The sequence below is a fragment of the Hemitrygon akajei genome, chromosome 29, assembly GCF_048418815.1.
Source record: "Hemitrygon akajei chromosome 29, sHemAka1.3, whole genome shotgun sequence".
NCBI lineage: Eukaryota > Metazoa > Chordata > Chondrichthyes > Myliobatiformes > Dasyatidae > Hemitrygon > Hemitrygon akajei.
The window spans coordinates 44,466,424-44,486,256 of NC_133152.1; the positions used below are offsets into that span (position 1 = coordinate 44,466,424).

The 19,833-nt window shown below is 43.8% G+C and overlaps 1 protein-coding gene across 18 annotated transcripts in view; it reads left to right on the plus strand.

Moving 5' to 3' along the window:
- samd11 (sterile alpha motif domain containing 11) overlaps positions 1–19,833 on the plus strand; it is a 337,921-nt gene that overhangs the window by 119,567 nt on the left and 198,521 nt on the right. For all 18 annotated transcript variants that reach the window (XM_073032287.1, XM_073032288.1, XM_073032289.1 and 15 more), the window contains one exon: positions 8,400–8,581. In XM_073032287.1, coding sequence (XP_072888388.1) covers positions 8,400–8,581 — 182 coding nt within the window. The remainder of the gene's footprint in view (positions 1–8,399; positions 8,582–19,833) is intronic.

Here is a 19,833-nt window from a genome sequence, read left to right on the forward strand (position 1 = left end):
TCTAGCTCCTCCCCCTTCTCTCTTTTTCCATTCCCCAAGCTGGGTCCCCTCTTACCCCTTCTCTTTTCCTCACCTGCCCAACACCTCCTTTGGTTCCCCTCTTTCTTCCCTTTCTCCTGTGATCTACTCTACTCTCCTATCAGATTCCTCCTTCAGCCCTTTACCTTTTCCACCAATCACCTCCCAGCTTCTTTCTTCATCCCCCCCCCTATCCTCCCATCTTCCCCCTCACCTTGTCTCTACTATCACCTGCCATCTTGTACTCCTTCCTCTCCCCGTATCTTCTTATTCTGGCTTCTTTCCTCTTCCTTTCCAGCTCCTGATGAAGGGTCTTGGATTGAAATGCTGACCTCTCCGTAGATGCTGCCTGACTTTGAGTTCCTACAGCGCTTTGTGTGTTATGCAGGCAGAAGGGCAGCTCTGTGTTTGTAATGTTGTTTAGTCCTGTCTGGTTGGTGGGACAGAGAGCAGGGTGAGATGTGGGAATCGGATGGGGGAGTGCGTATATAAAGACGTACCTGATGTGTCCTGTCAATATTTTGAGGAATTCTAGGTCGATACACTCGGACTGCCGCACTGTCAGCAACACTGTGTTTCAGATTTGATACATTGTTTTTATTTGCCCAAGTTTTCAGATTGTTAACTGTCTTTGAATTCCACAACCTCCTTGATGGGATTTGAACTTGGATCTCAGGATTGTTGGGCCCATGTTCTTGGTTCCAAACCTGGCCATTCAGCCACTGCACACACCACCTGGCTTGTAATATTTGTTTTATGCTCCCTAAAGGCCTATCTGTCAAGTTCAAGTTTATTGTAATCTGACTGTACAAATATAGAACCAAATGAAACAACATTCCACAGTGCACACACAAAACAAATCTCACACTCAGCACAAATAAGTTAATAAATGTATTTAAAATGCATCTATTGTGAAGCACAGGTAAGCAGTACAATAAACAGCAAATGGCTCGCTGTCCTAGTAACGAGATCTCAGTGGTGGCAGAGTATTCATTAGTCTCACAGCCTAAGGGAAGAAGCTGTTAACTCAGTCTGTCAGTCCTAGTCCTGATGCTCCTGTACCTCTTGCTGATGTTAGTGGGTCAGGTATTGGGGTTGGGTGGTATGTGTCCTCAACAATGTCTGCCCCTTTGTCTGCAACACTCCTTGAAAATGTCACAAGTAGGGAGGAGGGAGACACTGGTAATCTACCCTTGTCAATTAGTGCATAATCCTGGAATTTGATTTCTCCTTGCCGATGGCATTTGCAAATAATTCTGACAAATAAGTAATGTCATGCTGAATATTCTTGAGTTGATTACTAAATGAAGCATTCAAGTCTTCAAAGAATTTTGTGTTTCAAAAAGCGTCTCAGGCACTTTCCTTTGAGAGCCATCTGACAGCTGTGTGCAACAGCAAGCGTTCATCAGTCTCGATGCAAAGCTTTCAAAATAGTTGAGCATGGGACTTGATTTTATTTACTGCTGTGATAACAGTATTTAATGATCTGTGCAGCCAATTACTTATCTTTTTTTGTGACGGGATGTTGTTTGTGTATTTTACAGTAAATGGTAAATACCCCACAGCTTTTTTCAAGAAGGTAATAACCCCACAGTGGCGTTCTGTCATTGATGGTGCAAGCAAGAATGTTGGTGAATGGAATTTTTTTTGAAAAATTGCTCGACAACCCTGAAATATTGACACCCGCTTCATAAGTGTTTCCAGTCTACTTGCAAATAACAACTTTTGAACCGTGCTTTAATTTTTTTATGAAGCAAGAAGCAAGATTCATTGCTTGGCAAGGTTGACTTATCCAACTGAAGATCAATTTCTGTTGTCCAAAATATGTTGTGGAATGTACCATCCACATTTTCAGCCATTTCATCTCTTCATCTATGAACAGAATTTTCGGAATAGCTTTAATTATTTGGTCTGGTGGCTTCTGCAGAACCATGCTCAAAACCTCCCTTACTGCTGGCAGAATCAGCTTTTCAAATTAAGCAATGAGCAATGAAATGTTGTATGAAGCAATGCTGTTTTATTGTGAAGTGCTGGCAAACATGTTTTGAAGTGTTTTCCATTTCTGAAAGTTTTCATGAAGTGACTGAAAATAAGCCTAGTTCTTGTTTGCTTTTATCAGAATGTATTCTCTTCAAATATTTGAGGAGCCTTCAAATGCGGTCAAGACCTTTTGAGAGGGTAAATTCTGAATTTCACCCTATTGAATGCAATACCCTAATTCACAGGAATTATGTCACTGCATGTCTAGACTATGGGAATTGTACTAGCTAACACTGTACTACAGTCATGAATGGCATTAATGCACAGGCCAAACCTGGAAGTAACATGATCTTTTCAGTCCAAATTTCTCATCATATGTCAAATACAGAAATGTCACATTGCTTTTCAACAACTATAAACACACTTTTAAGCCAAGTCTAAGTAAACAGCGGGTGAGCAAGTGATGAGGTAATTATGTACCCGTTGTAATCAATTATGAGGCACTGAGGATCAAAGCACATGTATGCCACCATATACAATCCTGTGATTCATTTTCTTGTGGGCTTTCACAATAAAAACAAGAAGAAATGCAATAGAATCAATGAAAGACTGCCCCCAACAGAATGGTCAACATTTAATGTGCAAAAGACAACACACTGTTCAAATACAAAAAAAAGTACTACTAATAATAAATAAACAAGCAATAAATATCAAGAACATATGATGACTCCTTGAAAGTAGGCTGTGGGAACTGTTTATTGTTGGGGTGAGTGAACCTCTGGTTTAAGAGCCTGATGGTTAAGGGGTAGTAACTGTTCCTGAACCTGGTGGTGAGAGTCCTGGGGCTTCTGTACCACCTCCCTGATGGCAGCAATGAGAAGAGAGCATAACCGGGATAGTGGGGGTCCTTGATGATGCATGGAGCTTTCTGTGTAGATGTGTTCAATGGTGGTGGGGGGGTGCTTTACCTGTGGTGGACTATGCCATATCCACTACTGTTTGGAGGCTTTTCCATTCAAGGGCATTAGTGTTTCCACACCAGACTGTGATGCAACCAGTCAATATACTCTCCACCACCCATAAGTACAATTGTGAAGAAAACACAGCAGTGGTTCTACTTCCTTAGGAGTCTACAGAGATTCGGGATGATGTCTAAAACTTTAACCAACTTCTATAGATGTGTAGTGGATAGTTTATTGACTGGCTACATCATGGCCTGGTATGGAAACACCAAGACCTTTGAGGGGAAAATCCTATGAAAGGTAGTGGATTCGGCTCTGTACATCATTGGTAAAGCCCTCCCAACTATTGAATGCATCAATGTGAAAAGCTGTCACAGGAAAGCAGCATCCATCATAAGGGATCTCCACCACCCAGGCCATGCTCTCTTCTCGCTGCTCCATCAGGTAGAAGGTACAGGAGCCTCAGGACTCGCACCACCAGGTTCAAGAATGGTTACTACCCCTCAACCATCAGGCTCTTGAACAAAAGGGGATAACTACACTCACTTGCCCATCTATTGAGATGTTCCCACAGCCAATGATCTCACTTGAAGGACCCTTTTATCTTTTTATGTCATGTTCTTGTTATTTATTGCTGTTTATTTTTATTTGCATTTGCACAGTTTATTGTCTTCTGCACTCTGGTTGATATTTCATTGATCCTGTTATAATTGCTATTCTACAGATTTGCTAAGTACGCCTGCAGGAAAATGAATCTCAGGGTTGTATATGGTGACATATTTATACTTTGATAATAAAATGTACTTTGAGCTTTGAATGATAGAAGTTTGTCAAAGATTTAGATCAAATGTATATTCATTTCATATCCTTATATGAATATTTAATAATTTATACTGAATATACTTATTCATTAAATAATTCATTTCTAAAATTAAACTTGTAGTTCTTCAGCTTGCTACTGAGTACTCCCCCTCCCCCACAGCTCCTTTTATCTTTATCACCCACTTAGAAACTCCCACCACCCCCGGGGTGGGTGATATCACCAAATTAGGAACCACTGGTCTGAATTCTGGATATAGTATTTCAGGACTGGGCTTTAATACACCACCTTTGCGCACCAGGTGAGCGAGCTACCTACTGAAAGCAGGCATGAAAAGGACTGTTTAACATCACACCAAGCTGATAGTTGGTGAGGCTCCGACCTTATTCTGCATTCTCTGACAGTTGTGCTTGTAGGTGTAAGGAACTTCTTGTTTGGATGAGAATGCATGGCCCATGTTGGAATTTATTTTCTATCAAACATTTTTTAAAGATGAGCTTTATTTGCCAGATATACATTAAAACACATAATGAAAAGCGGCATTTACATCAACAACCAGCACAGTATGAGGATGTGCTGGGGTGGCAGCCCACAAGTGTTGCCATGCTTCCAATGCATGCCCACAACTTACTAACCTTAACCCTAACCCTCTGTCTTTGGAATGCAGATTTACCTGATCGTGCCTCTATGCAACTTCAGGTTTATGAATGGTCTTTGTAATAAGTTCAAACAGCACTGCAGCACACAAACAGGCCCTTTGGCCCATCTAGTCCATGCTGAACTTTTAATCAACCTAGTCCTATCCACCTGCACCTAGACCATAGCCCTCCATACCTTTCCCATCCATGTACTTATCCAATCTGCAAGGATTGTACTGGGCAGCCTGTAAGTGTCACCATGCTTCTGGCATCAACATAGCATGCCCACAACTTACTAACCCTTTGTGGTACGTCTTTGAAATGTGGGAGGAAACCAGAACACGCAGAGGACATCCACGTGGTCATGGAGAGATTATACAAACTCCTTATAGACAGCAGTGGGAATAGAGCAGTGATTGCTGGCACTGTAAAGCACTGCACTAACCACTACATTCCTGAAAGGTTTGCTTCTTGTAGAACCAGAGGAGTGCTGATGAAGGTCAGTACATTATCAGACTCTGCTTCACCAGAGCCTGTATCCAGGTCAATAGCAGAAGCAGCTTTTCTGGGTGGCTATTGAGTTCTGTTGATTTGAGGCTGTGTTGGCTTCAAAGATTCTTTCTGAAGAAAAAAAACTTTTGATGAAGGGTCTTGGCCCGAAATATTGACTCTTTATTCCTCTCCATAGATGATGCCTGACCTGTTGAGTTCCTTCAGCATTTTGTGTGTTTTACTCCTTGATCCTTTTACTTGTATTATAACCTTCAAAGTGTAACTAGCTGATAACTAATTCTTATTTTATTATAACTAAATATCTCATTGTTATTTTGGGCTCTTCTGGAATTAAGATTGGTTAATTATTGTTACACGTATCAAGTTGCAGGGAAAATTATGTCTTGCATTTGGTTCGTATAGATCACATCAACACAACAGTGCTTTGAGGCAGAACAGAGTAAAATCATGACAGAATGCAGAATAAAGTGTCACAGCTACAGAGAAAGTGCAGTGCACATAGACAATAAGATGCAAGAACATAACGAGCTAGCTTGAGCCGAACAAACTGAAGAAGAGAAAGACATAATACTGATGACATTGTGCCAATTTTGAAGTAATTGATATGAATGGTCTACATGTTAAGCTTTTACTGCTAATGCTGTAGGGTATTTCATTTAATGGTTTTCTGTAAAAAGTGTGTTCTGCTGGTAGTGTTTGGGATACTGTTAAAGATGCAGAGTTGTGATGTTCAGCTTAGGAATGTAGGGTCAGTCAGTCAGGATGGTGGAATTGGGAGAAGGTTCTAGAAAAAACTGGGAGGAGAGGTTTTGTGATGGACCCTAAAGGGGTTCAGGTCCTTTTTTCGGTTGGCGATGAAGGAGGAAGATGATCAGGAGAATTGGTGGTAGGATTTGATTCAACTGGAATGCCTGATTCAATGGAGTCCAGGATGGAAAGTTCTATCGGTGATCGATGGATAGGAATTGGCGCTATCAGTACATGGACAACTCCAACCTTTGGAAGGTCTGAGCTCCAACTTTGTGCACACTTGACTGTTTTAGTTATAAAAGGCCATTGCTGAGTCTATTGCCTTGTTAACAAGGGGTTAACCAACCATGTTTCTTGAGACACCCAGTAAAAAGGGGTTTCATACATAAACTGATTACTTCAAGTTGCTTGGGAACAATTAGAGAAATAGGATCTGTGGAAAATCTTAGATTTCTGGAAAAGCCCAGATTAAAGTTTGAAAGTACAAAGTATGTCACCATATACCACCCTGAGAATCGTTTCCTTACAGGCATTCACAGTAAATACAAAGAAACACAATTGAATCTATGAAAAACTTCACAGAACAAATAAGGATAAGAAATCAATGTGTAAAAGACAACAAACTGTGCAAATACAAAAAAGAGAAAAAGTTATAATAATAAATAAATAAGCAATAAATATCAAGAGCATGAGTTATAGGGTCCTTAAAAGTGAGTCTATAGGTTGTGGAATCTGCTCAGTGTTAGGGGGAGTGTATTTATCCACTCTGGTTCAAGAGTCTGATGGTTGTGGGGTAATAACTGTTCCAGATCCTGGTCATGTGGGTCTTGAGGCTTCTGTGCCTCCTTCCTGATGGCAGCAGCAAGTAGAGAGCGTGGTCTGGAATGTGGGATCCTTGATGATGGATGCTGCTTTCCTGCAATAATGCTCTGTGTAGATGTGCTGAATGGTTGGGTGGGATAGAGTGGATGTGGAAAGGATGTTTCCTCTTGTAGCATAGACTAGCACCAGGGAACACAGCTCTAGAATAGAAGAACAGAGATGAGGAGAAATTTCTTTCACCAGAGAGTGGTGTATCTGAGGAGTTTATTGCCACAGACGGCAGCGAAGGCCAAGTCATTGGGTATATTTAAAACAGAAGGTAATAGATTCTTGATTAGTAAGGATGTCATAGTTATGGGAAGAAGACAGGAGAATGATGTTGAGAGGGAAAATAAACCAGCCATGATAGAACAGCAAAGCAGACTTGATGGCTCAAATGGCCTAATTCTGTTCCTAAGTCCTGTGGTGTTATGTAAGTTCTTTGGAATGTTTTAACTTGGTCAGCTAGTTTTCAGAGGTTGAGACTGAGTTTGAATCTCACTTTTAAATTCAAATTCAAGTACTGTGGATTCTGCTTCTCAGATTTGTCTGTAAGGTCATTCTCCCCGTGACCTGCGTAGGTTTTCTCAGTGTGCTGCGGTTTCCTCCCACGTTCCAAGGATGTACGATTAGGGTTAGTGAGTTGTGGGCGCACTGTGTTGGCACCAGAAACATGGCACTTGCGGGCTGCCCGGCACAATTCTCACTAATTTGATTTTACACGAGCAATGCATTTTACTGTATGTTTCGATGTCGTGTACATACATGTTGTAAATGAAGCTAAGCTCTTTAATAACCCTTGCATTTCAGTTTCCTTTGTGAAATTTAGGTCCAACATTAAGTGAACATTCACTTTGTTTTGATATGGCATGGAAGTACACAGGTGCACTGGGCAGCATGGTAGCGTAGTGGTTAGCACAAGGCTTTACAGTACAGGCAGCCCAGGTTCAATTCCAGCACTGTCTCTAAGGAATTTGTACATTCTCCTTGTGACCACGTGGGCTTCCTCTGGGTGTTCCGATTTCCTCCCACAGTCCAAAGGCCTATGAGTTGGTAGGTTAATTGCTCATTGTAAATTGTCCTGTGATTAGGCTCAGATTAAATTGGGAGATTGCTGGATGGTGTGGCTCGAAGGACCAGAAGAACCAATTCAGTGCTATATGTCAATTAAAATTTTTTTTTAAAAAATATGATTGAAGTACAGACTACTTGACTATAATTAGATAGTGGTTTGTGCGACATTACTGTGTGTAAATTGGCTACTTTATTTACTGCACATCCAAGATGCACTCGTGATGGCAAAGCACTCTGGGACATCTCAAAAGGGATGAGAAAGGTGATACAGAAATACAAGTCCGTACTACTATTCAGGGATACGTGATAGAGTGTAACACTATTACAGTGCCCGGATTCAGTTCTACCGTCGTCTGTAGGGAGTTTGTATGTTCTTCCTGTGACCATGTGGGTTTACTTCAGGTGCTCTGGTTTCCTCCCACATACCAAAGGTGTACTGGTTAGGGTTAGTAAGTTGTGTGCATGCTATCTTGGCACCAGAAGTGTGCTGATACTTGTAGGCCGTCCCCAGTATATACCAGGACCGTATTGGCTGTTGACGCAAACAGTGCATTTCACCATGTGTTTCAATGTGCACATGACAAACAAACTCTTTAATCTCATCTGGGTCTTCAGCTGTGGTGAATTCTATCCAACAGATGGATTGGTTTCCTATTGGCTGCTGGGAGGGAATTTTCTTTTTTGTCCACTTCAAAGATGGCTGTTTTATATATTTTTCAAATTATGTTTTGCACTTGGGTATTGCTCCTAAGAATAACTTGTATCTTTTTGTATGTGTTGTAGAATCGGGGACGCTTAGCTGAGAAGAGGACAATCCCCCTGCCGCCAACGAGGGTTCCTAAGAAGGAACTGCCCTCTGCTTTCTCCCACAGCGACGACAGTGAAGAGAGTGAGAAAGCAAATGGTGGTCACCCTCCTGAGATAAAGCGGGAAGAGGATTTCCAGACAGGCACCATGAAACGAAGGTAACAGTTCACTCCTCGTTGTACACTGGGGGCTCTTGCACCCAGATTATGTGTATAGTGTGCCCTGCCTTGTCCATCATCATTAGGAACTTGGGTTTGATTTTATTTCAGAGAAGTGAGCTTGTTATATCTCTGTTATAATGCCACAGGCATTAAAAAAGATTAAGAACATTAGAAGAACAGTCATTATCTCATCTACTTACAGAATAGATATCAATAAGATTGAAAATTTACAAGATGTTGCTGGGACTTGAGGACCTGGGTTATAGGGAAAGGCTGAATAGATTTGGACTTTATTCCTTGCAACGTAGTAGACTGAGGGGTGATTTGATAGAGGTATACAAAGTTATGAGGGGTATAGATAGGGTAAATGCAGGCTTTTCCCACTGAGGTTAGGTGAGACTAGAACTAGAGGTCATGGCTTAAGGGTGAAAAGTGAAATATTTAAGGGAAACCGGAGGGAGAACTTCTTCACTCAGAGGGTGCTGAGAGTGCAGAATGAACTGCCAGCAGAAGTGGTGGATGGGTTCGATTTCAACGTTTAGAGAATTTTAGGTAGGTGCATGAACGGGAAGGGTATGGTGGGCTATGGTCCAGGTGTGAGGCAATGGGACTAAGCAGAATAATATTTCGGCACTGACTGAATGGGCCAAAGGGCCTGTTTCTGTGCTCTATGACTCTATAACTATGATAAAGGGTTAAGTTATTAATGTGAAAGGGATCATGTTTTCCGGTAATTTAATGACAAGAAGGGACAAGATTGAAAGAAATAAAGTGCTGCTCTTGTCAGTATTTCTTTTCTCTTTGGAGGTCCACAGAAACCTAAAATGTAGAACCAGGAGTGAGTGATTGTTTATAGAATGTTTGGACTCAACCTAACGTGAAGACATCTTGAGTTTCTGATGATCACCTCACAAATAGCTTTGGCCCTTAACGATACCTCCCTTTTGATCTGTACAATCTCGCATTTTCCTCTGCTCCAACTCCACACCTTACCCTATCCTCCCGACACTTCATTGCCCAGGTGTTCAAAGCCAGAACCGTACCTGATGAATCCACAGTCCTTGCTGGGGACACAGAATTCCAAAGGGTGGTGCAGTAGTGGAATGATTAGCATGAAGCTCTTACTGCACCAGCATCCTGGGTTCAATTCCCACCACTGCCTTTAAGGAGTTTGTATGTTCCACCTGTGACCTCGTGGGTTTCCTCCGAGTGCTCTGGCTCCCTCCCACATTCCAAGGATTTTCAAAGTTCAAATAAATGTTATTATCAAATTACATATATGTCACCATATACAACCCTGAGATTCATTTTCTTGTCAGCATACTCAGCAAATCTATAGAATAGATTGGTTTTGATGGTCCCACTCCTGATGAAGGGTCTTGGCCCAAAACGTCAACTGTTTACTCTTCTCCATAGACGCTGCCTGGCCTGCTGAGTTCCTCCAGCATTTTGTGTGTGTTGTTTTAGATTAGTAGCTATAACAGGATCAATGAAAGATCAACCAGAGAGCAGAAGGCAACAAACTGTGCAAATAGAAACAAATAATAATAAATAAAGAGAACATGAGATAAGAAGATTAAGAGTCCTTAAAGTGAAATCATTGGTTGAGGGAACATTTCAATGATGGGGGAAGTGAGTTTGGTTATCCCCTTATATTCAAGAGCTTGATGGTTTATTTTTTTAAATTTATTCATTTATGGGATGTTTCAAAGGTTTCAAAGGTACATTTAATGTCAGAGAAATGTATACAATATACATCTTGAAATGGTTTTTCTTCACAACCATCCACAAGAACAGAGGAGTGCCCTCAAAGAATGAATGAGAGTTAAATGTTAGAACCCCAAAGTCCCCCCCAGTTCCCCTCCCTCCCGCGCATAAGCAGCAGCAAGCATCAATACCCCTCCCCCCACCGGCAAAATAAAATCATCGGCACCCGCCACTGAGCACTCAAGCGTGAGCTAAGCAACAGCAAAGACACAGTTACCCCAAAGACCACTCGTTCACCCGGTATTCAACATCCTAATAGGGGAGAAAGAGATGTCTCCATTTCACAGCGAGAGGGGAGACATAAACAACTCACTGATTTACGATGTTAAAAGTCTGTTGCGTCGCTTTTTCCGAACTCTGTGCCCAAAGAACTCAGGTCTCTGGGTGCACAGGCTTAGATCTTCTATCTGCTATGACACACCGATCTGCCTGGACACCGACCTCCGATCCGCCCGTCTCCAGAGCCACGAGATCTCGGCCCTCCAAAGGTGAGCTGAGCTCTTAGGCTGAGCCCTTGGCGTGCTGAATAATGGCCAGTCATGGAACCCCGAGAGCGGGCCCATTCCTGCAAAGAACCGTAGTCAGCGAGTAAGTCCAGGTCAGGGTCTTCAAAAGAACCCTGAAAGGGAAAAATAGAGATATTAAAGATGGAAATAGAGCAGTTTACAAAGATACAAGCAAAGGAGTTGTCGTTAGGCACCATTAATCCTCCCACACTTGGTGGGCATCGCCAGCTAAGTCAGCATTTATTGCCCAACCCTAGTTGCCCTTGAGAAGGTAGTGATGAGCTGCCGTCTTGAACCGCTGCAGTTCCTAAGGTGTAGGTACACACACAGTGCTGTTGGGGGGGGGGGGGGGTGCGGTGGATTTCCATGATTTTGACCCAGCGACAATGAAGGAACAGCAATATGTTTGCAAGTCAGGATGGTGAGTAAATTGGAGGGGGATTTCCAAGTGGTGGTGTTCCCAGATATCTGCTGTTCTCGTCCTTCTAGATGGTAGCGGTCATGGGTCTGGGAGGTGCTGCCTTAGGAACTTTGGTGTGTTGTTGCAGTGCATCTTGTAGATAGTACACGCTGCTGCAACTGTTCGTCGATGGTGAAGGGACTGGATGCTTGTGGAAGGGGTACCAGTCAAGTGGGCTGCCTTGTACTGGATAGTGTTGAGCTTCTTGAATGTTGATGGAGCTGCACTCATCCAGGTGAGGGGCGAATATTTCATTGCACTCCTGACCTGAGCTTTATAGATGGTGGACAGGCTTTGGGGAGTCAGGAGGTGAGTTGCACGCCGCAAGATTCCTAGCCTTTGACCTGCTCTGGTAGTCATTGTGTTTATATGGCTAGACCAGTTCAGTTTCCTGTCAATGGTCACCCCCAGGGTGTTGATGGTAGGGGTTTCAGTGATGGTGATGCCACTGAATGTCAGAGGATGAGGGTTGCAGCCTCTCTTGTTGGAGATGGTCATTGCCTGGCACTTGCATGGCTTGACTGATACTGTCCACTTGTCAGCCCAAGCCTGCATATCGTCCAGGTCCTGCTGCAATTCGATATGAACTGCTTCACTCTCTGGGGAGTCACAAATGATGCAGAACATTGTACAGTTATCTGCGAATGTCCCCACTTCTGACTTTATGACAGAAGGAAGGTCATTGATGAAGCAGCTGAAGATTCCCTGAGTTGAATTTTGGGTTCCTAACTTTTGGGTTAGTAGGTTAATTGCTCGCATGGATGCAGGTTCAATGGCCGGAAGGGCCTGTTGCAGAGCTGTATCTCTACATAAAGCAAAGTTCATAGCCCTCTTTCTGTACAAAGAGATGAGGGGGAAGACATGATCTTACTGAACATTGGAGAAGGCTCGCCAGGTCAAGTCACTTACTTCTGCTTCTATTTCCAGTAAACATCGATTTCTCTGACATCTAGTAACTTCTACCTCCTCTCCTCCTTCCTTTTTCCATTCCCTAGTCTAGCTCCCCTCTTGTCCCTTCTCTTCTCCTCACCTGCCTGTGTCACCTCCCTCTGTAGACCCTTCTCCTTCCTTTTCGTCTATGTGTAACCATCTCACCGGGCTCGTATACAAACTTGGCTCGTTCGCTAGCTCTGCTAACAGTCATGTGACTCAGCAGGGAGAAGGCCACTTTTCATGAGCAATGTACATCCAGGGTCGGTATCATTCAGAGTTCAACCAAACAGGAACATTGGGAATTCTGACTAAAAGAGCCTCGATTTGAGCAAATGCTGTGTAAAAACTGCCCATACGCAATTATCGACCGGCAGGAAATTAACAGATCATACAGCGTATCAAATTTTCAAGAATGTATGTTTCCCAATTGCAGCTTTATCAAACAGTTAATAGGGAAAAGAAAAGAAAAAATAAAAGGGCCCATTATATTTAAACCAGTCTAAATGTGCACATAAGCGATGGAGCTCGTGTCCTGTCTGTAGTGGATGGGTGACTGCTTTACTTACAGTGCTGAATCCTCATCACCAGTCTCAGGCAGAATTTTCCTTCATTGACTCATTCATTTTGTCAAGCACTCATTGCACTAGGGTCTCCCCTTCAGATTGAACCCTCCAGGCTTTCTCCCAGATCCTTTCCTCTTGGCACCTCCTGCCAAAAGACCACGGACCCATCACAAATCTCTCTTTCTCTAGAACTTTCTCCTGATCCCACCGCCGTGATTGGCTGACACAACTTTCCCAAGTTGAACAACGTGGCTCCTTATCTTTAGCTGAAACCAAAACATTCCACCAGCAGGACCCACTGCTTTCACAGAAAACTGCTAGGCAGTAGAAATATTATCCAGGGCATTACACATGGTCCACTCTTCTCTCCTATGAGATTGGTCCACTCTTCTCTCCTATGAGATTCCTTCTTCAGCCCTTTATCTTTTCCACCTATCACCTCCCAGTTTCTTACTTAATCGTTCACTCCCGCACCTATCTACCTTTCTCCCTCAGCTGGTCTCACCAATCACCTGCTGGCTTAAACTCCTGCCCCTCTCCCCACCTTTTTATTCTGTCTTCATTTCCTTCTTTTCCTGTCCTGATGAAGAGTCTCGGCCTGAAATCCTGAGACAATCCTGAATCTTGAATTGATAGGACTGTGGGGGTGTGGTGGGGTAGGTTAATGGGTGGAGGTGTTGATTTGCTTGACAGCTTGGGGAAGATAACGGTTTTTGTGTCTGGTGTGCTACATGGATGCAACGTAGCCCCCTCCCTGATGGGAGTGGGACAAACAGACCGTGAGCAGGGTGGGTGGGTCCTTCATGATGTTACTGGCCTTTATTTTTGGCGTCAAACCCCAAACTCTCAGCCTGCCAATCCACAACAAGAGAGAATGGGTGAGAACACGAGAAAACATAGAAGTGAAAGAGGTCAATATGAACTACAGTTAGTTTGAACAACAGTCCATTCTATAAATCTTAGTATTTCAATAACATCTCTGAGAGCATCAGTGAGGGCAACCGCTCGGACCCAGTAGCCCTCCGAGGGTTTGTTCCATTCTTTCCAAGGAGAGCATTCCGACCGTTGCATGTGTGTCTGGTATGGAGGGGCCACTGCATAGAATCGGAAAGAGCTGCAGAGTTGTAAACTCAGCCAGCTCTCGTGTTCCCCGCATTCAGTACCAGGGCGGCACCCATCACTGAGGAAATGCCTTCTCACTGCTGACATCAAAGGTGGCACAGTAGCATAGTGATTAGCACAACATTTTACAGTACAGGCGACCCCGGTTCAATTCCTGCCATTGTCTATGAGGACATTGTGTGTCCTCCATGTGACTGTGTGAGTTCCGTCTGGGTGCTCTGGTTTCCCCCCACAGTCCAAAGATGTACTGGTTGGTAAGTTTTAATTGGTCATTGTAAATTGTCCTGTGATTAGGCTAGTATTAAATCGGGAAATTGCTGGGCGGCGTGGTTCAAAGGGCCGGAAAGGCCAATTCCACACTACACCTCAGTAAATAAATGAGGAAGTAAAGGAGACTGACGACACACACTCAATAATACAGGAACGGCTTCTTCCCTTCTGCGGTCAGACAATGAACACAGGAACACTACCACATTATTATTTTTTTCTTTTTCTCTCTTTTTCACCATTTATATATAATAATAATGCAATTTATAGTTTTTTAATTATGTTCTGCACTATACTGTTGCCACATAACAACAAATTTAATGGTATAAACCTGATTCTGACTCTGATGACCTCAACTATAGCCATTTTATGTAATAATGTGGTAAAATGCATTTTTCTTGGTCCCTCCGTCCCTCTGCACCTCCCCCACAGCTTCCAAGAATACCTTTAAAATTTTTTTACTTGATCAAATATTTACTCACTTTCCTTTTTGTGAAAAAGAAACTTGTATTGGGAAGTCTGTTGAGATCACAGCTTTACAGAAGGAATTTCCAGACCTAAAAACGATTTTAGCCACGTTTCAGAGAGAGTTGACAGTCCATCCACGTAGATCAAAAATATGGGACTTTACAAGCAAAAATCTCCCTTGCGCTTGGGACTCTGCTCGACACACACATTCCCTTGGGTGTAAATGAACAAGAGAAGAAAAGGTCCCCAGGGGTGCCTAGGCTTGATTAGATTCTGGATTGGTCAGCCTGACTACCCATTCTGTCTCTGGGTCTCTTTGTCTCTCTGCAATCCCTCTTTGCCCCCTCTCTTTTTTTTCTTCTATCTCTTTTATCTGTCTGCCGGTCTCTTATTGATCTCTTTCTCCTTTATTTATCTCCTCCCTTCTGCAACTTGGAAGAAGCGTCTCTGTGCTCACTTGTTGCTTCTGGTGCCGCAGTCGTGACGATCCTCTGCTTTCGCACAGGTTGTGTGCCAGAAGGAAAACCCCTGAGTCAGAAATGGCAGCAGTATTCTTTTTGGACAAAGCTACAACTCTCTTCCTTCACCTGGATGGATGTTTCAGTGTTTCAAAGGGTTCAAAGTACACTTATTATCAAAGTATGTATACAGAATACAACTCTGAGGCTGGTCTTCCTGCAGAACGCCATGGAACAAAGAAACACCATGGAACCTGTTCAAGTAAACATCAAACGCACAGTGCAGGAATAAAGAACAAATTGTGCAAACGACAGAAGCAAGCAAGCAACACATAGAATTTCAAACATCAAACCTGGAGTCCAGTGTTATTCGGTTTAGTTCAGTTCAGCACCGCGCTGCTAGCCCACGGCAGACTGCAGAGCCATTCTTCACCAAAGCACCCAGCCAAACCGCTGAAAAACAGCAGAAAAAGTGTAACCAGAATCGAGAAGTACATGCACCATGAGCCTCAGAGTTCCCGAGAAGGACTCCGCAGGCTTGCCGATCAATCCCTGCAGCATGGAACCCAAGTCACCTGCACTTTCCCCCGACAGCAGATAGCAAGATGGCGAGGAGGGCCAGTCAAATGCAGGCAGAAGGCACTGACCACCTGCCCATCCTCTGCTCTCATCTTCGTCGACTTCAACCCTGCTCAACGCCTCAGAGGAGCAATGGAGTCGATTGTGGCCCATGCCCCGTTTCCGGGCTCCCTGGCCTCTGGGCCGCACACTCCACTGCCAACCTTACAGAACTCCCTCGAAGACAGCAAATTGCCAGATCACACAATCGGCCCAAAAACACACCATCAAAATGTGACTCTCCGGTTCCAGTTGGACGCAGCTCAGTAATAGAGTCATGTTTGAAAGAAGAAGCAAAAGAGTAGCTTTGTGAGCTGTCTGCCGGGTGTCACCATTGGTCATGTTGTTCCCTGGTGCCATCTTGCCACTCATTCAGTTTAGGCTTAAGCTGGTTTATTCCTGAATGTTTCCACTTTACAACACCGTGTCCGTTTGCGGCCTCGCTCTCCTGCCTGTCGTGCACTTACCCTGCTGATCCCAAGTGCCTCGTTGTCAACCATCAAGGCCAACACCCCCCCCCCCCCCAACCCTAGCCCAGAGTTTTGTCTCTGAGCCCCTTCTCCCATAAATCATCTCTTGTAGTCCAGCACTGTGAACCCTCTTGCTTGGTGTATAATATTGGCACATCTAGAAATCTCAAAACATTTTCTTGATTTAACTGTCTCTTCAAGTTGTTCATAAAAGCCTTCTCACCCTGTCATGGTGGAGAGGATAGTGAGTTCCTGAGATGCTGAGAACAAGGCTGTCTGGAGTTTAGCTCAGGGTGGGGTTGCCTGTGGCAGCAAGGTCACCAGGTCAAGAGCGATTCAACCAAGACGGCAATGGTGGAACTGGAGGGAGATGATGAGGCATCACAATGATAGGAAGACTGCCGCAGCCCATTGTCATCTTGTCGTCTACGCCACTGAACCCCAACTCCCAATCTGTCAAGGACCATGTGTTGGCTGCCCTTGCATTAGCCTCCCAATGTTAAACAAGTGTTCTCCATTAAGGGAATGTACTCTAACGTCCCAGATTAAGTCCACTGTCGATCAGCAAAAGGCAAAGGGGGCAGGATTGTGAGGTCTGTTGGCCTCCACAGACACCTGTGGACCCACCAATAAACAGCCCCTAAGGAGAACATTGTACTCAACTTGAATATTCTTTCACAGTGCTACTATCATATAAGCTTTTTCTTTGGGTGAGGCAAGTTCTTCCTTCCAATAATGAAGCAAAACAGACTGAAGTGCTAAAATAACATAAAGGCAAGATGTCCAGTCATGTCATGTATCTGAGAGACAGTATTCAACAAGTTTCAAAGCTGGCTGAGTAAATGTATTTAGAATGAGTGATCTGCAGAACATCCTACATTTGAAACCTAGCCAGAGCTGATCTATCTAATGTTGTTTGGGGTGACCTACAGACATGTTGGGGGTAGCAATATAAGACCATTAGATATAGTATTAGGCCATTCAGCCCATCAAGTCTGCTCCGCTGTTCCATCATGGATTTCTTTTCCCCCTCAACCCCATTCTCTTGCCTTTTCCCTGTAAATTTTGACACCCTGACTAATCAAGAGCCTATCAACCTCTGGTTTAAACATACTCAAAGTCTTGGCCTTCACAACTGCTTGTGGCAATGAACTCCACAGATTCACCACCCTCTGGCCAAAGAAATTCCTCCTTATTTCTGTTCTAAAGGGCTGTCCCTCTATTCTGAAGCTGCGCCCTCTGGTCCTAGACTCCCCCACTGGGCGTGTTTGGTGTCTCTCACCTTGCTCAACACGAAAGGTGCTTCAGAGCTGAATCCAAAATGCCAAATGGCCGTGCACGCATTTAATTGTTTGAAAGGGGAAAGAAAATTGCATTTGGACCTGCTTCTGTTCGCAGCCCAGGCTTTCGAAATTCACAGGGGAATGTGGATTGTTTGAATGTGTCCGACTACAAAGTGGATGCTGGATTTGCGCCAGCGTTTCTGGGAGCTGGAGCTGACCTAATGAGGATTAAGAGGCAATGCTGAAAGGAAATGGCTACTTATATCCCAGCAATAATGCTGTATTAAAATGACAAATGGCCAGGCTGTAGAGCTCCCTAACAAAGAGCGGATGGAGATAAGTAAGCTTACAAGTTGGGAGGGATAAAAGGTTTTAATGAATTAACTTGTGTGCCTGCGTGCTGCCCACTTTGTTGTCTTTAAGGGCGACAGGAAAAAGAACTGGATTCATTAAATTTCAATGACCAGGAGAGAGGACCGCAGTCAGCTTCCTTGTCACGGCTTAGTGTCGCAACTGTAGATGCAAACGTGACAGGGATGTTGCGCGAATTTTTTTAACAATTTTTTTTAATTGAATTTTCAATGTTGAGCGAATTTGAAGACACTTTTGAAATGGGACACATGGACCCATAAATTAGGCCACTCTACCCTTTGACAGTCTGCTCCACTGGTTAATTAGTTACTTTGTGGTCGACCGGCATGGTAGCATAGTGGTTAGTCTAATGTTTTACATCGTTGGCTGTAAGATTGGGGTTTAGCTCTCGCCGCTGTCTGTAGGCGTTTGTATGCTCTCCTCGTGACTGTGAAAAGGCACCAGTGGGTATTTGTCTTCTTGGAAATACATTGCAGTTCCTTCTCCACTATGTCAAAATTCCTGGAACTCCCAAACCCCCCCACCCCACCCCAGCAGCACTGTACCCATACCCAGCTCGGCTGCCATACTGCAGCATGGTAGCATAACTGTTAGAGTGTAACCCTTTACAGTATCAGTGATTGGGGTTCAATTTCTGCTGCTGTTTTTAAGGAGTTTGTATGTTTTCCCCTTGACTTTGTGAGTTTCCTTCTGGCACTCCAGTTTCCACCCACGTTCCAACAATGTACAGGTGAAGGTTAATGCTATGTTGTCACCTGTAGCACGGAAACACTTGCCTCCAGCATGTCCTCGGACTGTGGCCGTTGAGGCAAATGATGTATTTCATGCAAAACACACAAAATGCTGGAAGAACTCGGCAGGCCAGGCAGCATCTGTGGAGAAAAAAAAAGTACAGTCGACATTTTGGGCTGAGACCGTTCGTCAATTCTGTTGCATGGCTGCAACTTACTAACCCTAACCCTTACCTCTTTGGACCATGGGGGGAAGCCAGAGCACCCGGAGGAAACCCACGAGGTCACAGGGAGAACATACAAACTCCATTTGGATAGCGGCAGAAATTGAGCACCAATTGCTGGTGCTGTAAAGAGTTATGCTAACAGTTGTGCTACCATGCTGCAATATGGTAGCGGAGGTGGGTATGGATACACCTACAATGCTGTTAGGGGCGGGGGGACTTCTAGGAGTTTTGACACAGTGGTGAAGGAATGGCGATGTATTTCCAAGCCAGGGTGGTGTGTGGCTTGGAAGGCAAATTCCAATTGGTGCTGTTCCTCATGCCTTTTCTGCCCTTAGGGATCATAGGTTTGGATGGTGCTGTCTGAGGGGTCTTGGTGAGTTGCCGCAGTTCAGGAACAAGAGCCGCCCTATAAGCTGAAAGGGAGTAAGGCAAACATCACCTGAATGCCCAATGTTGAATCACTGAGATTCCAAATAATCAGAGAGCAGGTAATGTATATAGAGCATAGAAAATTACAGCACAGTACAGGCCCTTTGGCATGTAATGTGTGGGCCCAAACCTACTTTTTCACCTACTCTAAGACCAATCTAACCCTTTCCTCCTAGATAGTCCTTCATCTTTCTTTCATCCATGTGCCGATCTAAGAGTCTTCAATCTCCCTAATGTCTCTATCTCCACTCCTAGGAATATGTTCCATGCACCTACCACTCTCTGTATTTAAAAAAAACACTACCTTTGATATCTCCCTATACTTTCTTCCAAACAACTTAAAGTTATATCCTCTTGTATAAGCCATTTCTGCTCTGGGAAAAACACTCTAGCTATCCACTCTATCTGTGCCTCTCATTATCTTGTACACTTCTATCAAGTCACCTCTTTCATTCCAAAGAGAAAATCCCTCGCTCACTCAGCCTATTCTCATAAGACATGCTCTCTATTCCAGGTAACATCCTAGTAAATCTCTTCTGCACCTTCTCTAAAGCTTCAACATCCTTCCTATAATG